Source organism: Aspergillus nidulans, chromosome IV, assembly GCF_000011425.1.
Source record: "Aspergillus nidulans FGSC A4 chromosome IV".
Taxonomy (NCBI): Eukaryota; Fungi; Ascomycota; class Eurotiomycetes; order Eurotiales; family Aspergillaceae; genus Aspergillus; species Aspergillus nidulans.
Window position 1 is genome coordinate 1,014,721 of NC_066260.1, and position 20,820 is coordinate 1,035,540.

The window sequence follows — 20,820 nt, forward strand, 5'->3', positions numbered from 1 at the left end:
AGTCTCCATTCAAGCGCCGCATACGTACATAAATATTCATGCGTACTATGCTGTGCTGGAAGAATAGCCCAAACGCAGATGGGGCGTATGGCATAAAGAAAGCACGATGGGATCCGTTGCTTGATTACTGTGAAGTTAGCGTTTAGGTTCATGTTTGCGCATGTATACAATGAGGATTTATTTGTGCTACAGAGTAGTTGTGTTTCTATTGAGATGGACGGAACATTGGCCTACACCATGGAATTATATATAAACTTTGTAGATTTCTCGCTTTCTTAAGTTTAGTTCTGTTCGCTAAATCCTAACCAGATACAACTGACACCATACCTTACATTATCACAATTCTCCTAAACTTCCTGTTTGGTTACCTCGTCAATCCATCACCAAGAATTTCTACATCCGCGTCCAACCGGACAAGCACATATCGCGATGCATAACCCACCATCCAGACCGAAGTTGGACTCATACCCAACCGACGTTCACATCCAATCAGTGAAGCCTTCCAACGATGGTAAACGCTCACCGAAGCTGAGACGGAAGACCAAAGGAGACCGCAACCCTCGATTCGTAATGATTTGGCCCAAAGATCCTAGACCGGGAAACCCGAGCCACTGGCCGTGGTGGTGGCGCTGGAAAGATGTCCTTATGGGCAGAGGGCCGGACATCTATGTCGAGCGACTTCGGCCGAAACGCAATCGCGTATATGGCAGCTACAACACTGAGCACAGCCGGTGCAGTCGCGACCATGGCGATGAGTGCAAGCAAGCGCGCTCTGACTTAAGAGACAGGTCGCCCAGTAGATCACCCAGTAGATCACCCAGCAGATCACCCAGCAGACTTTCCAGCAGAAGTGGAGGCGGGTGGACGGGGATGTACCCAAAACCAGGGTGGACGTTATGGCACAAAGACCATCTGAAATGGTGCCGGAAGCCACGTTGCGATGAGTGCCAGCGGATCCGGGCTCAGGAGGAAAAGGACAATTTCTTCCGAGGAGCGAGACGACACCCTGAAGAGCGTTATGACTTCCGGACGAGGAGGTACGCAGTTCCGGACGCGGGGACGTGGTCGGGGAAGGTTCACTGTGATGACCCGCTGCATGCGGTTCCTAGGCTGTATTGGGATCGGTACGGGCGGGCATACCCCGCAGATTTCTATCACGACTTGATTGAGGGGGCTCATGAAGATAAGCGCGATAATCGGAATTAGTGTCGGGTTGGAAATGATCTTGGTTAGGATGCGCTCAGCTCAGATGCATGTTGCGTGGTAGGCTTCGAATGTTGGCGGCTGGTCGGTCTGTGGCTCTTTTGTTTTCGGGCGCCGGAGTGTTGGGAGGTTGGCTGCTTGATCTTGCATCTTACCGCACCTTGTACATGTAGTTTGGAAGATATTTGAGTAGGATGAAATCATTCCCTGAAGATTATGAGCTTTTGTCAGAGAGGATCCAATGTGTGACTTACAAAGAGAAATTTTAGGTCCCATTTCCTCGGACGGGCGTTAAGACAGGCCAGAACTGCAGTTTCAACTCTCGATGAGGGTTCGCCTGATGGCGACTTGCTGGAGACGTTGAATTCCGGTACACCCTCTTGGCCCGAGCTGACGGCGTTGACCTTGAACGCCAGGCCGACCTTCGGAAGCAAGACACCGAACGATGAATCACTCTTCGTCGGTATCACGCGCATTCCAGGTATGCCTGCCTGGGCATAGTTATCGACGATCGCCTTCCATCCTCCTTCCGCTGACTGCAACTGGGCTCGTTCCTGCTCCTCTTTGGCTTTTCGCTGCTGCTCTTTCCTATGGTTGTCGTGTTGTGCAATATCTTGAAGTATTTGGTTGTAGTCACATTGCCACATGCCGTTGGACTGCAGGAGCCGGCCAGCATTTTCATTGATCAAAGTGTCAATGCGCTCCCAGACGGCTTTCATTTCTTCGCTCCGCCACAAGGCTTTGAAGTCTTCGACCTCGCGCACACCATCGCATGCGGACTGAGAGAGTCGCTGATGCAAAGCCTGAGGAGAGTTCGGAATGCCAATCGCAGCAGCAGCTTTGGGGTGCACAATTGGTGCGAGCGGCTCCAGTAGGCGCTCTGGGAGGAGCGTCCGAAGCTGGTGGATCTGCCGGGGATTAGCTTGCTGAGTAGGTCAGGGCAGAGACTAAACGAGCTAGGACCAACCATTTCTTCCAGTTTCTGCAGTTTGGCAAGCGAGGAGACCAGTTGCAGCTCCGTTTCCAGGAGCTCAGGGTCGATGACCGGGTCCACATCGTCCTCCGGGGCGGCACTCGGCGCGGCCGTGGGATTGGGCTCGGCCATAGTAGTATCTTTGTCAATTTCAAGCTCGTTGACTTTGACAGAGGGCGAATGTTCCATTTTGGGTACGACGATAGGTAGTCTTGAGCTGGCAGCCATTTCCCACGCGTTGCTGGTGGATGAAGTGAAAGGTGAACTGGAGGACTGCAAAGTTGTGTTGCGCAGGCGTAATAAACAAATTCAAGTTGATATTCAGTGCGCAATGGCGCCTGCAGTCATTCCGCCCAGCAGTCCGTCGTGGAGAGAGATGGATGCGATCAAAATGGAGGATTCAGCCTGGAGGATGAAGTCGGTCCTGATCATTCGTCATTTCTCTGAGCGGTGGAGTTGCGCCACATTCCAGCCCCATCGTGGCTGGTGCACTGGCGTGGACGGTTCCGCTTGGTTGGCTTCATCGAAAGACATACAGTACATTCCCAAGCGTAGAGAGATTTGTCATTCCATACACACATAAGGACATAATACGAGCTCACAGTCATCCCTTCTTAGAAACGGCTGGCATCTTACCAACCCATTTATCCGCGCCTCCTTCTGCAGCATCAACAAGCCATCTGGCCAGAGCACCTCTTTTCTGCGACGGCGTCCAGCCCTTCTCGCCCACCCACCCAACAAACACATCCGCATCCTCCCTATCTGTGCGCCAGCTTTCCTCGTCGTGATTCCCCGGGATCGCCGCGATTCGGAAAACGGTCCAGTCAAGCCCGTCAGCATGCTGCTCAAATGCGTCCCCGATGGCTCGCACATTGGCGTACGCAGAATGTGCGAATATGCGGATAATAGGGATCACAACAGCGGTAAACAGTGTCCAAGAGTCTTGGGGTCGAGAGATAGAAGGTGTGCCCATCGCGAAGATGCGACGGACCCCATGCTCGCGCATCAGGGGAAAGACGAACGTCTTATAGATATCAGCGAATAATGTAGGATTGGACATTCGTATAATATTGGGGCCAAGAAGGGAGATGACGACTTTTGTCCTCGCCATGGCCGCGGAAAGGGTAGGGAGGTCGTCCTCGACGAATTCACCCTTGATGATCTGTAGCGAACACGCGGTTAGCGCCAATTCTGCAGTAGCAAGGGCCGCAGACCTCGAGAAACTCGTTTGATTGTATATCGCCATCGATCTTTGACGGATTTCGGGCATAGACTATAGTCTCGTGCTGCCGGTATACAAGTTCTCGTAGCAGGCAGATGCCAGCTGGACCCGTGCCGCCCAGGACAAGAAATTTGGAACCGGCCATTACCGATCAGTAACTCCAAGGAATAGATATCGCTGAAGAAGGCCTCTGAGGGCAGTATGGCTGCTTTGGCGATAGCTGCATTTACCTACTCAAGAATACTTGGTGAGGTTCTGCAGTGGATCAGTGGGGCCCCGTGGGTTGGCTTCGCGGGTGCTGCACGATTTGTACGCTAGACGGGCGATCGGTATTAGATCGTGACAAAACCTGTAACGGGTCGAAGGTCAGGACCCGAACCCATGAGTTGGATCAAAGGTAGGCCCTGCACCCAAAACCCGCGAACCTGTGCAGGTATCTAGGTAACTTGTAGGTTACCCACCAAGAATCTATTTTGCATAAAACTCCCAATTGAGCCATACTTTTCTGCATAAAAGTAATGACTTATTGGAATAAAATAATGTTCTTCATGGTTATGTAGAATGACCGAACGACGTCAGCCAATCGACCAGCTGTGCCGCAGCTAGTGTATAACAGTGACGGATAAAAAACGGCGGGAACCGTCATACTGGCAGTATGAAGACTAGGCCCGAAGCAGGCTAGCGTCATATCTACGATATGAAAGAGCATACTGGGAGTATGATCGGGACATAAAGGGGGTATGATACCGGCATATTGGAGATATGATGGTGCAAGGTATTTGAGGACGCTATTACCGTGTAATTAGTTTTGTACTTCGTGTCTTATTTTCTGAACACCACGATAGCCAACATTGTCAACGTTATCAAGTCACTGCATTTCACCATACTAGGGATGCACTCGGTGCGGGTTCTTTGTCATACAATCCGAGATTTAACTAACGTATCCTGTAAGCGAGCGGACCACCTGTATTCCATATAAAATGACACCTTTTTTATACTCTACTATCTCAACAACAAGTTGGTTCAGAGATGTATAAGTATATATCTAGTCTATCTAGGTAGCCTCTATTTAGGATTAGAAATTTTATCCCGCTATATAAGTATTTCGCTGGGTAATATAAATTACAGCTGTATTTCTGGTATTTAAGGGGATTATGCTATTGCGAGAGAAAACCTAGGTTATAGAGCTTGGAAATAGGATAAATAGTATTACAAAAGGATATATTCTACCTCAGTTTGATAATATTACTTACAGCCTACTTGTCGTTAAGATAATAGAGTAGAATAAAGCGCCATTTTATATGGGATACAGCGGTGGTCCGCTCGCTTACAGGATACGTTAGAAGAATCCGCACTAGAATTGTTAAACCAACCCACGAAACCCGCCCCGATTCGCCAAGAATTGGGTTAATCTAGACCTTTTTTATAATCCATTGGGTTTAGATAATTTTGGCTGCCTCAGAGCCCGGCGGAGCAACCCGCTGGGCTGCCAAGATATCTGAATACATATTACTGTATTTAAATTACATTTGTTTACTTAGATAATTTTATAATACTGTATTCCAATACTGTATTTTATTTAGATAAAGATCACTGCCTATTAAAGCATGGGTTATTTGGGTTGGGTCAGATTTAATTGCTAAATCCATGGACGGTTTACTGTGAAGGTAACCCACCCCAGTGGCCTACGAAACCCAGATAACAACGCCCACCCTCAACCCAAGCCTCCCCGCGCCCTTAACAGTGCAACAGAAGCACGGTCCCCCAGCCCTACGGACAACGGCCGCCCTGGCAACATGCGCACACCACGCCCGCGCGACCACTTCGGCCCCGGGAGCAGACGCGTTGATAACAATGATCTCCTCTTCCACAGACTCCGGCGTTACCTCCGCTATCTCATCCATCGAGACGTTCCGGAACCTGTAATAATCAAATTGTCGGCGGTGGATCTTATGGCCCCTTGCTTGACCGGAAAGCGAGCAGGGCGGGAGGGTGATAAAGACGGGGGTATGCTCCAAGGCGAAGTTGACTTCCTTCCCCGTCCCGGGCTGTCTGAAAGCCAGAGAAGCGCTCCAGAGCCAGGTACCCCCACGCTCGAACTGGTGGGAGCGATAGGCGCGGCGGAGATCCAGCGAACGTATTTCCCACGCGGCGGTGTCCCGTTGCGGAGGGGGCAGGTTGAGAATCTCCGGCTGGTTTGTGACGCGCCAGAGTGGCGCAAGGTCCGGGTTTCCCGCAATGACGATGTCCCGAGTTGACTCTGCAGAAGGCGGGGGGAGCATTGCGGAGGCCGGGTTGAACGCCACCGTCGTGATGAGGCAGTGTGCCGCGGGGGCCTCCTCGTCCACCTGTGTGTGCAACGTTGCTGTTGGGCATGGGCCGACCCAGCCGTTGAGCGAGGTGACGCCAGGTAGGCAGCCGAGAACGCGGCCGAGGACTGAGCGGCTGCGCCAGTAGCTGCACTCGGGCAGCGCGAGGCCGCATTCGCTATCCGGCGCCATTCCCACGCTTTGGAATGCCGGCGTGCTGAGGATCAGCATCGCCATGAGGACGTGTGCGAAGTGCTTGCCCGGGAGCATCACGGCAAAGAGCCAGTCCATCTGGACAGGGTAAACGGGTTCGTGCAACGCAAGCCAGTCTTCGCAGGCCTTCTTAGCGCAACGCCGGACGGCTTCAAGGTACGGCCACTGCATCCGCTCTGCGAAGAGGAACAGGCCCTCGAGCTGCTGCTCGTGCTTAGCCGGTCGCGGCGCGATCGTTCGGCCCATGGGGTCCAAGTCTGCGATTCTCCGAGCGCGCATGAGCGCCGCTTTTTCTTTCTCGCTCGCGGCTTGCTCGATTGCCTTCAGCTCCGCGCTGAGCGCGTCTTGTGCTTTGTCCAGGTCCTGGAGGATCGGTAGCTTCTCGTCGAATGTGTGTGCAAGGGCCACGGCTTCGCGGAAGGCCTCGCGCGCCCGGAGATAGTTCTTGTAGCCCAGGCATGCCCTGCCCAGGAGGACATACCCCGCCGGACGATTCGGGTCCAGTCGCTGCAGTACCACAGCATCCCTCGCTGCATCCCTGTAGTTCTGGAATCTGAGCAGCCACTCGCCCCTCGCCTGGACGGAATCGTAGTTTGCCGGATTAACCGCGAGCGCTTCGTAGAAGAGGACCGCAGCACGCTGAAACTGCTTCGCCTCGGTAGCCTCCTCCGCGAGACGAACCAGCTCCCATGCCTCCTGCCGATCCTGTTCGGATACGCCAGCTGATTTGGCATCCTGCACTTCCCGCGCGAGCGCGACATGCCCGCCAACGTGGATCCTTGTGTTTGCAAACCACCGCTCGCTGATAATCAACGACGCAAGGATCGCACGCGTAAAACGAACATATATCCCCTTCGTACCCCCGGCCCATTGCATTCCCATCCCCGCCCCCGAGGCAAGCCGCAGCGCAAGCTCCCTCGCCATAACCATGCGCATCCAGTCGGCCCACGCCCCCTCATACGAGCCGTCCTGGAAACGCGTCATAGTATCAGCAATAACTGAGCGGCCCGAAAGATCCTCCTGCTCGTGGTGAAACGCAAAGAGGAATTCGAGCACGCGCTCGCTGTGCCCCATCCCCTGCATTTCCCACGACCCCGTTATACTCTCCCACGCCACCTTCCCAACCGTCTCAACCAACGCGGCGATTTCCTCCTGGGGGTCATCGGCAGGCACAGTCCTGGATCGGATCTCCTCGATCCTGCAGAGCAGCGTCGCCGGGTTGAAGGTTAATTCGGGGACCTCAAGGAGGATGTTTGGGTGTGCCTGCTGGGGCATCCGGCCGTGTGCGAGTTCAGCGTTCCAGAGGTCGAGGCCGAAGCCCTCGACGGTAACCGTCCCGTTGGCATGGGCGTGGTCGTACAGTGGCGAGGCCTCGGGGTCGAAGAGGATGCAGTCTTCCTCGTCTAGCTCGTTTGGGCTCTCGGAGTGGCGGCGGAGGTATTTTCTCTGGATTCGGTAGAGTTCTGGTTGCTGTTAGCTGTCTTCGAGCCTATAGAATGTGCCAGGTAGTGTAGCTCTATATACCAAACGACGGATGCTCCGCCTCCACGAACCCGTGCTCCGCCCTCGACATCTTCGTCAAGCCGGCCGGCTTTCCATAGGGCCCGTCCCCTTGTTTCTCGCCAAACCGATGCACATCCACCGCGATGCACGGGCGATAAGCGGTTGCAACCTGGACGGTAAACACCAAACTGCCCTCCCGTTCGTCTTTGAGGAACATCCGTGCGGCAGCGAGGCCACTGTCAACATTCGCGGCATTGGAATTGGCTGGCGCATTCTTCCGGCCTTCGTCTGGCGTCCTCTCCGCCGAGGCTGCGGCGTCTGTCTTTCCACTTGTATTGGGATCCTTCCCGGTCCGACCTATTGACATCCTCTTGAATCGGGCTTTGATGCTGTTCATCTTTGCTGTGAGATGGGGCGTGGAAAGCCTATTGCCTGAGGTGAAGTGGAGGAGTTACTCTGCGAGGTTGGGACGACCGTCCTGCTTTAGAATACCGTAACGCCATGCGCTAATGCAATTGGATATGAGCCGCACGAGAACTCGCTCATCTTACTGACTATATGCCAAGAGGGCCATTCGCGGGGTTCTATGGCCGAATGTCTGGGCGGGACACTTGGCAGTTTCTGGGCGTCTAAACACGGGGTTGGTGGGATCTATGTAAGTCGGGGTAAGCGCAGGGTTAGGCATTACCTTGTCTGGTATATGTGAGTGATGTTATTGACGAACATTCATGGACGGAGGGGGATGCTGCAGCTGTGGCCTTGCTTCTATGCTTGATTATATCTTTTGACATCAATATTGACCCGACTTTCTAGATATTATCCTGGCTGTATGCGTTCCCATCATACCTCGCGGGACAAATATCCAGCAACGGTTTGAGCACATGTTGGCAAACCGACTTCTGATCTGAGAAATCATTCCACCCCGGTTTCGGCGCCGAGGTAGTAAATGTGCAGCTGGCTTGATTCTCTGGAAAACCGAATATGGGCAGGAAGATAGTCATACCACTCATCTAGCTGGCGTTCCAGTTCAAGGGCGATCCTGGGTGCGTATCTGGGCCGACCGTCTGGCGAGTGCGTGGCCGCCGACTTACAGCGGTGGAGCATGCGCCGCATTGCGATGTTCGCGAGGAAGAATGACTGAGCCTGGTCCGCTGTGGAGCTGGCGCTGTCGGTGGAGTGGACGCTTGTTGGGGAGACGCCGGAAAGGGTACTGGCAGGCCGTGGGAGCGAATACCCAGGTGCGATGACAGTTGGGAAATGAGACGTACTCGTCTAGGTTCCAGATGTCGCTTTGGGCAACGTCGAGCTGGACGCTTAGTTCGCTAGGCGAGGTTAGTACGCGATGTGGGTGAGAACAAGTCTGGGACTGGCTTACCTCTCCAGCAATAATATTGCCCAGTATACTCTGTGAGTTAGTTCAAGGGTGTCACTGCCCGTAGCCTGGAGACCGCTGGAGACCATTAGCCTAGAGACAGCTCCCAGAAATGCACGGGTCCACCATTTGAAGAGATTCTGAATTTTTAAGGAAGCTATCAAACAGTAGTCGTGGGCCCGGCAGGGCTTGAGGAGGCAACAGTAGCAGATACTGATGAGGATTAGGCATTGTATGCTCGTCATGTGCACATCCCAAGGACGAGCGGCAGCGACGTGAGAGCTGCTTCGAAGTACAGGTTTCCTGCGGCGAGATCCTGGGCAACACACCCAATTGCTGCGACGACCGGAGCCAAGCATGTCTGGCACGAGGGCGCTAAAAGGCCCGACAAGATGGTGAAGTAAGTGTCGAGGAAATCTAGAGGGAGTATGGGACCATAGCCATGGATCCGCTGGAGGAAAGCCGCCAATGCGTGGGTGACCTGCTGGTGGGATGTAGAACATCCGCAATGGAGTCGTCGTACCGAGGAGGACACTGCCGAAAATCCTCATCAAGATGTACTGGGATGATTCCAGACCCCGAACGTCCTGGCGCCGATTGGATTTCTTCTGCCTGGGCCACTCGATTGCCGCAAACCGAACCCTCCCAAGGACACGCTGTACTTTCCACGCTCACTGGCGGCGCAAGAACCCGACGAACGGCTGGACCCCGTCGCGCATCCAGAATACAGCCTGGAGACTCAGGTAGAGAGCCTCGAAGGGAAGAACAGCTATGTCATTCTCGAAACTGAAGGCGCAGGCCAGTAATTTGGCTGCAACCACTCCGTCTGGCACGCCCAGCGCACCTGGTGGGGAGAGGGAGACGACATGATCTTAACGACACCTGGCCGCCGAGCATGCACGGCACCGGCAGCGAAGACTTCTTCTCGCAGGGATGGGGTATGCAGAAGAACGCCTATCCGTTCTGCGGCGCGATCCACGAGGAAGACGTGCCCAACACGCAAGTGAGCTATCGCTGGCACTTGGCCGACCCTGTGCGCTTCAGCAAGAAGATCAAAGTCACTTTGGAGTCCGGCCACGCGAACCACCTGCGTGGTTATTGGTCGACCAGCGCGTATTGGTATCAGACTTTGCCGGGGCCGAAGCTGGATATTCTGCCTGTGGGCGATCGACTACCCCCGAAACCCACGATGCACTTGATTCCAGAGCCGACTGAGGTCAAGATCGCCTCGATGAGTGCGGAAAAGATGGGGAAGCTAGCTCAGCACCGGGAGAGATACGCAGTGTTTGTGAATGATTGGAACGAGTGGCTGGAGCGTCGGGCGAGGGAATCGGAGCGTTGAACAATGTGCAGATCTGCGAGGGCATCCGCTAGCGGTTCTTGAAGGGTCTCGAGGAGTAGGTGCTCATTAATATGTTAGTACAATACACAGGTTTCATGACGACGAAAGATGGAGAGCGTAAAACATGGTCCATTGCAGCCATTGATGGTATTTTCGAAGTGAACGACGCTCTACAGCCCTAAAGCATATTCAACCGAATCACACCCGGGCCACCTGCATCTGGCACCCGGTCAGTCTCACGAAACTCGGCCCAGACGAAGAAAGGATGATTAGTAGTGGCATGACAGGGTGAGGCTCACACGCCGCACACTAATGACCTCCAATTCGACGATCAGAAACTGTCTTGCGGATACCTCCTCGTTCCGAACCGATCCATCACGGAAAGGAAGCAGGACTCCGCGGGAGATTTCTGTCTCTGTCTGCCTGTGCCAGGGGACTCGGGGCCTGTCTTTTTCCCCTTTCTCAGCTTCAGACCCCCGCTGTTAAACCTCATAACAATATGACTGCACGTTCTGTGGCACTTAAAGGCTCCACTTGAACCCCAGATGAGATGCATGCCATCTCCGGTTAACTGTCATCAACATCTCCTTTGTGTTCAGCGTCTCCCTGGGAGCAAGATGCCAAATACTGTCGACACCCATATGGACGGGTATGGTTCTCTCAAGTCTCCATGGTGTCCGCCGAGTAAGTTAACCAGCATAGGGTTGACTACTCCGTCATCAACCAGAGCCAGAGATGGCGAATGCTGAAGTCGCAGAACGATTCTTCTTCTGGTATTAGTACGCAGATTCTCTCTCCTTTACAAGGCACACTTGCTCAACGGAAGGGTTCTGTTAGGCCTCTGGGTATCCAGCGGGGTCGTCATGCAAGGCTTCGACATAGTAGCAGGAGGCCAACTGGCTGCTTTACCGCAATTTCAGAAACAGTTTGGACATCTGCAACCGGACAGTTCGTTTATTGTTCCGGCCCACTACCTGTCGGCGTGGAATTCAATCACCGCGCATGCGAGATCGTGTCGACCTTCATCTATGCACCGTTGCTGTGGAAGCATGGCCGCAAGTCTGGTATCCTGGTTGCTTCTGCGATCTCTGTCGCGGGACTCCTACAGCAACTGGCGACGCATTGGAGGGTTCATTTGACTGGCCGAGGGGGTAACGGTTCGTTTGCTCTGGTCTTCTTGGCCAGCAATACCTGACGCGATGCAGGTAATGCAATCGGTATGATGTTTACGATCTCACCTCTATGGACAGGGGAGACCTGTCGCCCTGAACTTCGAGGCTTCTTCCTCTGCTTCTTTAACACTAGTATTGTGCTTGGACAGTTCGCTATGTTCGTGTTTATCCTGGCCGTGCCTGTGAATTGTGCGCTAATTCCATCCCAGTGCCGCCGTAGCGAGAGGGAGCAGCTACCTGACTGGTAAATGGTGATTTTTATCCATTATGTCGCGGTGGTCCTGGTAAAACTAAGCTGTTCCGACAGGCAATGGTGGCTACCAGTCGTCGGGATGTATATCTTTCCAGGTAATATCGCACCCTGCTGCGACTGCTCAGCAGCTCACTTTCCCAGCAATTCCACGGCCGGCTGGCTCCTCTTCCCCGAGTCTCCGTACTGGCTCATTCGAGACGGAAAGACATCGCAAGCCCGGAGGATCACTCCAACGAGTGTACGGATCCAAGAACGAAGCCTTCTACGGTGTCGAAGTCCGTCGCATAGAATCCGAGAACCATCAAGCACTTGCCATCCAGGCCAGTCTCGCTCAGTTCAGCCGCCACACTTTCCTAGGCCTCGATCTCTGGCCGAAGCTGAGTGCTTCGACCGCACGAGCCGCAAGCGCACCCAACGGCCATCTTCGCCGCCAGTGGCCAGCAAATGATCGGCGCGACTTCGTTATTGGATACACGACGTACTTCCTCGACCTGATCGGTGTGAAAGACTACTTCGATGCATCGATCATACTATACGTTTTGATGCTCCTCGACAGCATGGCCGCCTTCCCACTGACGGAAATTATTGGTCGACGAACGATGATTGTTGTCCCGCAGTTTGTGCTATACTGCATGCTCTTGCTAATCTAGATTCTGGGTGCGTTCCCAACCAGAAAAAGGCAAGTTGGGGCATCATTGTCTTTATCTATATCTAGGCGATTATCTACCAGCTGTCTATTGGTTCTGTTGGGTTTATCTTGGCCTCTGAAAGTCTCCGGAGTACGACGCATGGTCTTGTTACGATTACCAATGCGGCATGGGGGCTTATTATGCAGTTTACGATTCCGTATATGGTACGCTCCAGTTATGCTAGATCCAAGTGATAGACGCCTAAATCCCCCGGCTTGCAGATCCAAACGCAGGAAATCTCGGCGCCAGGTTGGGTTCATCTTCCTAGGAATGGGTCTCATCGCAGCCGTCGGTGGATGTACCTTTATCCAGAGACTAAGGTACGTGCTTCGAGGCCTGCTAGGCAACATTAGCGGACATGCAATTATTGTAGGGCATCTCGTTCGAAGCCATGGACGAGCTCTACGCGAGCGGGACCATGCCTCGACACTTTCGCGCACCGAGTGAGCAGCGTAGAGGCGGGTCTTCGGAAACAAAGACAGAGCCTCCGGTTCATGTGGAGGAAGTGAGTGCTTAGTCGCCCCTCCCTGGAGTTGCACTTGCTCAGCACTGTTGCGCTAAATGATGCGATAGATTTCCTGATTCGCCACCAGCGTCGTCAGCTCGGCGTGGGTGAATAGTCGTTACGTGCAGGTCCATATGTTTTGTGTAGGAGAGCCGAAGTATAAAGAATTGTACTTGCAACGCTACTACTAGGATGCGCCAAATAACACAGCAAGGGCTGGCTAGACTAGGTGCACCCTGTATAGTTGCCTAGCTACCTTAGCATGGTGATTTGGCCATCCTACACTGAGCGGCCACCGGATGTCGAGTGCAAAAATCAGGGCAGATATATTGTATGCTGTTGTGATCTCCGCGAGTCACTTTCTGATATACTTCACCACTTACAGTTCTTGTCATCAGGCTTGAAATCAAATTGGTAGTATATTCAACTATAGAACTATAGAGTAACCTCTTCTAAAATAACAAATAGGGTACGGAATAGAGGGTTGGTGCTTGGGTAAAAGTACATTATCACGATGGAGTAAAACCATGTCTGCCCAGATTTCTACACTCGACAGATTAGGCTACTATCTCAGAGCCAGCAATACCGTAGATTTTGCCAGCCACGGTTGGGCAGCACATGGAATCCGCTGTTGCAATCATAGTAGAACACGGCATATGCTTTCGATAACTTGTCCATGGACTTATTAGCAATCTGAAGAGATTCTTAGCAAATACTGCTCTATTCTATGTACGACTACCTGAGCACACGAGCTTGCAGTCACGACTATCTCCATCCCCCGTACTCACATAATAGCACATGTCAATACCACGACCACAGAAACTAAGGCCTCCATAGTCTCTTAAACAACAGGGCGCGCACCATATCAGCCACAACCCAGACATCCCAACCCTATGCCAGGATCCACCTTCGCTGACCACTAGACCGACACCCCATCAGGCGCGCCAATCTCCCTATGCCCCCCAACATCCCCCTTCTCGGTGCGCTCTAGAATACCTGCACTACCATTCCCCTTCTCCGCAACTCTCGCAAAAGTCCCCTTCGGACTCCAGCTGACGCTTTCCCTCGCGCTCTTAACCTCAAGATAAAGCTCATCCACCTCTTCAAGGGTAAGCCCCTTCGTCTCATAGATCATAAAGTACACAAACCCAATACAGAGGAAGCAGCAGCCGAACCAGATGAAGAAGATCTTGGACTGTAGGTTTGCGTTTCCGTCACCGTAGTTTACCAAGTACGGGGTTGCGAAGCTCAGTGCCCAGTTTAGGAGCCAGTTTGTGGCGGTCGTCATGGAGAGAGACTTTGCGCGGGTTTTGAGGGGGAAGATTTCGCCTGTTACGACCCTGTTCGATTAACTCCATTGTTAGTTGGTGCGACGAGTGTGCTGTATCAGGCTCGGTGTAGGAGAGAAACGTACCAAGCAATTGGCCCCCACGAAGCCGCAAAGAAGAAGATGTAGAGACAGATAAACGCAATCGCGGCCTTTTGCGCCGCAGCATTGTGCACAATAATATTCCCCTGAGCATCCTGGCCAGTCGTCGTCGTTCCCAGGACGGCAACAAGCAACTGAGACACAGCCATCCCAATCGCCCCCGTAAGAAGCACAGGCCTCCTACCCCATTTATCGATGGCGTACAGACCGGGGATCGTCGAGCCCACATTCACACAGTTCGTGATAAGCGTGATGACAAACTCGTTCTTGAATCCGGAGTTCTTGAAGAACTGCGTCCCGTAGTAGAAGATGAAATTGATACCGGTCAGCTGCTGCAGCGCTTGCAGGCCACACCCCGTGAGCAAACGCTTCAGGAGGCTCCCCCGGAAACACTCGGCGTACCCGGACTTGCCCAGGCTGACTTCGAACTGGTGGTTAGCTTGGATCTCCGACAGTTCCTGGCGGATGGACTCGTGGTCTTGCGGGAGACGGCGGAGCTTCGAGAGGGAAAGAGCAGCGGCTTTGGTGTCGTCGCGCTTGATCAGGTACCGAGGGGTTTCGGGGAGGATAAGCATGCCTCCGACGAGGATGATGGACCAGGCAAATTGTACGGCGATTGGGATGCGGTAGGAGCCCGAGTCGTTGCGGTGGTGGGTTGCGTTGTTGAGAACTGAGGCAAGAAGGAGGCCGATGGTTATGGAGAACTGGTAGGAGCCCACGATGAATCCGCGGATCCATTTCGGTGCGGTCTCGGATTGGTAGAGGGGAACTGAGGGCCGAGTTCATTAGTACTCTGCATGTGTAGTAGTGAATTAGGCAGTGTGGCTCACCCAACGCAGATATAAGACCAACCCCCAATCCGGCAAAGAAGCGACCTGCGAGGAACGGCGGGATGGAGGTGGCAATCGTCTGTAGGACAACACCCAGCACAAAGACACCGTTTGACGCAATGAGGCCCCAACGACGTCCGATGATGTCGCCCACAGGCGCGGCACCCAGGGCACCGAAGAATGTTCCGGCCGAGAGGATTGAGACGATGGCAGAGGACTGGCTAGAGGTTACGTTCAACTGGCCGGTGCTGTCTCGGTAGCCTGTAGAAAAGGTTTGAGCCCAGTACGGCATGGCAAGGATTCCACTGATCGTGCCAGTGTCATAGCTAGCAAGAGAATCGTGAGCTTGGGTAATGTGCATGGAGTTCGCAAGCGCTGGGTACTCACCCGAATAGAATTCCCCCGAATGCGACGAAGCCGCTGATCAAAATGGCAGGCCATGCCTTGCCCTCGGTCCCTTCGGGCTTTTTGAAGAGAATGCCCATGGTTTTATGTCGATCGCAGAATGGCAGACTTGAACGCCGAGTACAGGTTTCTCGAGTTGCTGGCTTGCTGCTCCGGAGGAAGACAGTCGTTCGCCTTTATGTATACGACGAGCTACCCTCGCGAAGTGTTTCGCCCATTCTAGTCTCTCCGGACAGTTGCGCCCGACCCAAGTTCTAATGTCGCCTTCCAGCTACATGGCCTAGCGGAGGAGTGGGGACTGCTCCGCGAAAAGTCTCTCTTTGCGCCCCTGACCCCAGTCGGGCGCAACTCCACTTACAAGAGTCGAGTAGCAGTGGTATCGGCCGGCCGAAAGGCGTTGGCACACTCGGAGAGTGCCTGGGACCGGACTTACAGGTGCCGTGGGCGAAGGTGCTGTTTGTCTTGCTGCTTAGCCGTGTGCCGGCAATTCATATTGACATCGATTTCTACGGCAAACTAGAATTACACAGCCGTACCCTATCCCTCAGTATAGCCCCCATCTCTGCCAATGAGGGGCTGACCTCCGCCAGCCCGTCAAAGACATTGACTGCCACTTCTAGACCCAGGTAGACCCCCTGGGGAACCACTTCAGCCAGACACGGTTCAGTTAGCGCCAGCAGGGTGGCCATAGAAAATGTGAACACACTATGCGCCGGGCACCGGTCAGCCAATTTTGACTCGTAGATGCTACTGCTTGGTGAGGGGCCCGGTGCAACTCACCTTGCACACAGTGTCCACAGATTGGGCTTACAGACAGCAACTGCTGCTGCTGCACTAGGGACGAACTCGGCATAGCTGCTAAAGAACTTCGCACAGTGGCGAATAAGGTTACCGTCAGTCTCACTACTTAGAAGGGCCTCGTACACTGCCGGCCAATAGATAGATGCCTTGAATGCGTAATACTGTGCGCGCAGGAACTCCACCTGCGCCGAGTCAGAATTCCGCAGCGGACGAGATCCGATACATGTAGAGCCACGGCCACGGAACGATAGCGGCTCCGGTAGTAGTTGAAGCCATTCGTCTAATTGGCGCTCAAGTTCGACGGCGACGATGGGCGCGTAGACGTGTCTGCCCTGCGCCAGCGTGCTCGTCGCCCATGTGCAGCGCTGCAGCATTTTCCGCATCGCGATCTCCGCGACAAAGTATGATAGATCGTCGCTTCGGGAGAGATCCACGCTCTCGTTCGAAGTGAACGATCCTGGGGAGTCTAACGAGGGGGTCAGCTCCCGCCAGGTCCAGATGCTCGAGGCTGTGGGGGCAGGGGCGAAGAGAGCCATATTCCAGATCCCACTATCGACGAAGTCAAGCTGGACTCTGAGCTCACTACAAATGGTCAGTTTGTCTAAGTTGCTTTTCTTGGCCCTGAGGTCTGGATACCTTTCGATCAACAATGCTATCCAGAAGCAGTTTCCAATGATTGTGGTATCATTACCAATGTCAGGTTCACTGCGTGACGCACTTGTTAGCACATCGTCTCCGGTTCTCGATACTCGCCCTGGAACACGTTCTACACACTTCAACATATAATTCTGCATTTTACGGGAAGCCATTACCACGAAATCGTGGGCCTGACATGGCTGCGCATAGCATAGGTGGTATATGGAGAACAGGAGCAGACACTGTGCACTTCGTGGGCTACTGTCTGCAAGCACGCATGGGAGCATCGCCGAGGCCGCTTGAATGTATGCTGCCTCCGGGCGTGCCTGCAGAGCGTCGACGATAGATTCGCACTTCACCACGCAGCCAATCGCCAACACGAGAAGCGTCAGGCATGAGGACAACGAGAAAGGGAAACAAGATGTTACTGCCTCGAGGAATTCATTGGTAAAGTCGGCATGCAGAATCGGATACCAGATATATATCTGTTCCGTGAATGCGTGCAGAAGACTATATTAGGGTGAATATGGAGTCAGACATGCGTCGCAAGGGCAGGGCAAATGTAGGAATCCAGATGCGTGCTCACATACACTGACGCATCCGCAAGGTCAACCATCACAATGCTCTCCAGCGATGGTTTAGCGCTGATAATTTGTCTTCCGCGTTCCACGTGCTCAAGGTGCATAGGCAAGTATTTATCCAGGCCAAGCAAGATCAAGAATGCTTCACTCTGGACTGTCATGAATGGAAACCCCTGAGGCGCACCAGGGGCTGTAAGAGGAGCATGGCTCTGCTGCTCGTTAGGGGAGGGAGAGCTCCTTGGATTTCGGCCCTGTACTATTGCCGCTATGTGATCCAGTTGTTCCCATATCCTCGAGAGCTCCGCCTTCAACCTAGAATAGGATTAGAAACTACATCACGACCTTTTCCTCAGAACGCCACTCACGGAGACGGTGGAAGATCTTGCGGCTCCTGGTAGAAGCAGTCTTTGCCACGCTCGACACAGAATGAGCACTTGGGTCTCTTGCCGTCGCATTTTGTCCGTCTTCTCCGACACGTATTGCAGGCCAGCGCGTTGCGGCGTCTCCGGGTGTCGTGAGCTGGAAGGCTGTGGGGATCCATTGTCTGCTCCGGCGATTGTAGCCTGATACTCCAGGGCTGCTTGCAGGCCGTTAGAACAAGTCCGAAAAATGCTGATAGAGTTACAAGCAGCGAATGTGCCCGAGGTTCAAGGCCGAAACAGTAAGTGTAGTAAAACCACCCCATGCCTGAGGGCACAGAGTCCACAGTCATACCCCAAAAGTCCAATGGCACTCTGGAACCCTGTTCCTGAGTGGCCGGCCCTATGGCATCATGTTTCTAGAACAGACGTAGAACATCTTTATTCCAGAGTGCGGGGGAGTGCAGCAAGGGAGTTAATAACCGTCGAATGAGCATTCAGAATCTCGACCTAACGGCTCGGGGCACCGTAGTCTTCGACTCCATGTGGAGTGAGACAATGGCGAGCCACTGAGCCGAGGGGATGAGGTGTATCGGGCAACAAAGACCGGGACACGATGTGATGAGACAGCCCGCGCTCGAATGCAGCATCGAGCTCCTCTTGCCATAACAGGGCTTGTGGCGTTCCGCCGGTGAGCGGTTACGTCGCATACAGTACGTTCCAGCAGGTGCTGTGGGCCGTTCACACCGATCCGAAGGGGAGGAGTCCGAGAGTTGACCCGGTGCTATCTTTCAAACGGAATCCAACCCAGGTCGGGACCGATCGTCCTCTTGCGCTTGCCACTTCAGCTCTGTACATGATCTTCCCAGCTCCTCGAGGCGCCGGTGCCAGAACTAGGTCTTAACGAGTGTGGATCGGCGTATGCTGTCCACCATGCTGAGAAGACAGAAAAGGGGGTTACTGGGAATCAGGGAAGTATATATATATACGCATATACTTATTCTATTCTATTTTATTTTATTTTATTTTATTTTATTTTATTTTATTTTATTTTTGGCTTGAGTTGAGAAACTGCTGAAAAATCCTCGCCCGCACATACGCGGACAAAGGGGCGGTTGCCTCATGTTTTCAGTCATATAGCTAAGAACACTAGTACTATCACGCAATATGAACAGCGCTAATTCTGTCTTTTAGAGAAATATCGTCTTGAGCGTTCGGCAAGGCGCGCTCATCAGCAAAGGTTGGATAGCTTCCAAAGCCTACACTCAGACGATCAGAGCTCGAATTCGGGAACACCGATCACAGAAAGGGAAATCGAAAAAACAAGAAACTAACCTGATGCATGAACCCCATTCATCCCATTCCTCGCTAGCCATCGAGCACTAAGCTTATCGAGCGCTGTCTTGAAATCGTCGAGAATAATCGTATCGCACAAGCACTTGAACGTGAAGCATAGCTAATCCTCTATTAGTGGAAGGCCGCATATCAAAACTGATATACCTTGGTCAGAACTGGATCTAGGGGAGGACGGCGTACTTTCCAAAACGGGTTGATGCCGAGCGGCATGGCAGCGTCGAGGGCTCCAGTCACGCTGATCACGTCTAAGACAATGAACACAATGGAGAGACACATGGAGGCCAGCATGAGCCCAAAGCGAGGGCATTCGCGCACCAGCTCAAGGATGCCAAAGTTGTAGTGTGTCTTGACGACCCAGAAGATATTGCATGTGGTGTAAATCCACCAAGGATCACTTGTCCAGCCGTGGTTAGCTGAGGCAGTCACCGTCATGCTGATGAGACTAGTAGGATGGTACTGTACCGAAATAAGGCTTCCCAGGGACGGATTTTCTGGTAAACGGTAAGATTTATGTTGTTAAAATAGGCAAAGTTTGCGTAAATCTCGGCCACCCAGTATGGCTGAGCCAGGACAATGGTGCCGACGTAGAAAAGGGAAAGCTTGCGACCCATAAACGGCCGGTTCTTCATCCAGGCGATTACATTGTGCAAGGACCACGATATGATCAGGCCGATCGCTGTTGAGGCTAGGTACCAGCCGTATACAGGTTCTGGCGCGAATATAAATGTTCCGTGGGCCATGGCCAGAATCAGCTATCAGGAGGTGGCCGCAGATCAGTGTGTGCATTTCGCAGCGACGGCAGCGCGACGTACCTCAAGTAAGATCAACTTATGTAGCAGGACGCCCGGCCGCATGTTTGCAAAGGTAACAGCAGCCATAATGACTAGTGACCCCGTCATAAGCCCTTGGGACCAGGCTTCCAGGACCAGAGCAGCAGGGTCGTCATCCGGGCGTCCAACAGTTCTCCTCGCAAGGCTAGAATGCGCCACTGCGCCGGCGGCCGGACGACTGTTGATCGAGCTTGTCATAGTGCTGTTATCACATATTATATGGCGATACTGTGATCCGGCTGCAAGGGTGACGAGAGGAGATGCGTGAGCCTTTGATCGAGTTTCGCTGGGAATATAAAGGTCGCTTCCCTTTTCTCGTGGGGCGCAAGGCGAAGGGGGCCAAACTCTCTCCGCAATTCCCCATGGGGAAGTTCCACAAACGCGCTGAAACAAACTGAACGTTTTGCGGCCAGAAGTCGAAAGGGTCGAACTAAAGTCTGGAATCGCCGGACAGACGGAGCGAAACCCGCTCGCGGAGTGGAGGGCCTGCTCCGCGATGGCTAGTCTTGCACCCTCTGATTGGAGCTTATCCAAAAGTCTAAAACTGACGTCCAATGACACTACATCGGATCCGATAGCTTCGAACCTTAACTCGGACCCGATACTAGCTCGTAGGCATAGGGGTCCAGTCGCTGCATGACCGGCAAGGCCGCACCGGCAGTGTACCAAGAGTACACCCAAGTCCCAGTACATATGCAGGTTACAGGTGAGGTGGCCTATCTTACTAATCAAGCATACAGCACCTTGGTCGACCTCCCATACCTCCAGTTTAATATGGAGAGATCAACATATCTCCTGACGATCAGGAGAATCACCATAATAGCTATAAAATCTCTA

The 20,820-nt window shown here is 53.2% G+C and overlaps 8 protein-coding genes across 8 annotated transcripts, besides 1 other annotated feature; 2 read left to right on the forward strand and 6 right to left on the reverse strand.

Moving 5' to 3' along the window:
• Positions 1–20,820: part of a sequence feature (contig 1.119 1011..137987(-1)) that runs on past both edges of the window.
• On the reverse strand, positions 1,246–2,540 carry ANIA_10892 (RNA polymerase II mediator complex subunit MED27 domain-containing protein; the record flags this gene model as incomplete). Its single annotated transcript, XM_050611938.1, has 3 exons — positions 2,171–2,540; positions 1,458–2,111; positions 1,246–1,410 (listed from the first exon to the last, which is right to left on the reverse strand). Exons 1-3 carry the CDS (start codon positions 2,402–2,404, stop codon positions 1,246–1,248), a joined length of 1,053 nt encoding a protein of 350 aa, XP_050467907.1. The 5' UTR covers positions 2,405–2,540.
• ANIA_10896 (NAD(P)-dependent oxidoreductase) lies at positions 2,781–3,543 on the reverse strand (the record flags this gene model as incomplete). Its single annotated transcript, XM_050611939.1, has 2 exons — positions 2,781–3,338; positions 3,391–3,543. 2 exons carry the CDS (start codon positions 3,541–3,543, stop codon positions 2,781–2,783), a joined length of 711 nt encoding a protein of 236 aa, XP_050467908.1.
• On the reverse strand, positions 5,084–7,820 carry ANIA_07099 (tetratricopeptide repeat protein; the record flags this gene model as incomplete). Its single annotated transcript, XM_659611.1, has 2 exons — positions 5,084–7,383; positions 7,445–7,820. 2 exons carry the CDS (start codon positions 7,818–7,820, stop codon positions 5,084–5,086), a joined length of 2,676 nt encoding a protein of 891 aa, XP_664703.1.
• ANIA_07098 (uncharacterized protein) lies at positions 8,557–10,137 on the forward strand (the record flags this gene model as incomplete). The annotated part of the gene is made up of 5 exons (XM_659610.1): positions 8,557–8,661; positions 8,707–8,754; positions 9,023–9,195; positions 9,294–9,538; positions 9,635–10,137. The coding sequence occupies 5 exons, from the start codon at positions 8,557–8,559 to the stop codon at positions 10,135–10,137; spliced, it is 1,074 nt and encodes a 357-aa protein (XP_664702.1).
• Positions 10,755–13,236, forward strand: ANIA_07097 (putative MFS alpha-glucoside transporter; the record flags this gene model as incomplete). The annotated part of the gene is made up of 10 exons (XM_659609.1): positions 10,755–10,821; positions 11,058–11,294; positions 11,343–11,498; positions 11,617–12,178; positions 12,213–12,219; positions 12,278–12,415; positions 12,449–12,571; positions 12,625–12,756; positions 13,001–13,087; positions 13,225–13,236. 10 exons carry the CDS (start codon positions 10,755–10,757, stop codon positions 13,234–13,236), a joined length of 1,521 nt encoding a protein of 506 aa, XP_664701.1.
• ANIA_10891 (sugar porter family MFS transporter) lies at positions 13,676–15,500 on the reverse strand (the record flags this gene model as incomplete). The annotated part of the gene is made up of 4 exons (XM_050611940.1): positions 13,676–14,096; positions 14,171–14,954; positions 15,016–15,320; positions 15,403–15,500. The coding sequence occupies 4 exons, from the start codon at positions 15,498–15,500 to the stop codon at positions 13,676–13,678; spliced, it is 1,608 nt and encodes a 535-aa protein (XP_050467909.1).
• Positions 15,927–17,979, reverse strand: ANIA_10897 (putative C6 transcription factor; the record flags this gene model as incomplete). Its single annotated transcript, XM_050611941.1, has 4 exons — positions 15,927–16,125; positions 16,201–17,367; positions 17,448–17,750; positions 17,804–17,979. The coding sequence occupies 4 exons, from the start codon at positions 17,977–17,979 to the stop codon at positions 15,927–15,929; spliced, it is 1,845 nt and encodes a 614-aa protein (XP_050467910.1).
• Positions 18,795–20,676, reverse strand: ANIA_10898 (uncharacterized protein; the record flags this gene model as incomplete). Its single annotated transcript, XM_050611942.1, has 6 exons — positions 18,795–18,804; positions 18,897–18,916; positions 19,146–19,253; positions 19,334–19,595; positions 19,616–19,905; positions 19,966–20,676. The coding sequence occupies 6 exons, from the start codon at positions 20,674–20,676 to the stop codon at positions 18,795–18,797; spliced, it is 1,401 nt and encodes a 466-aa protein (XP_050467911.1).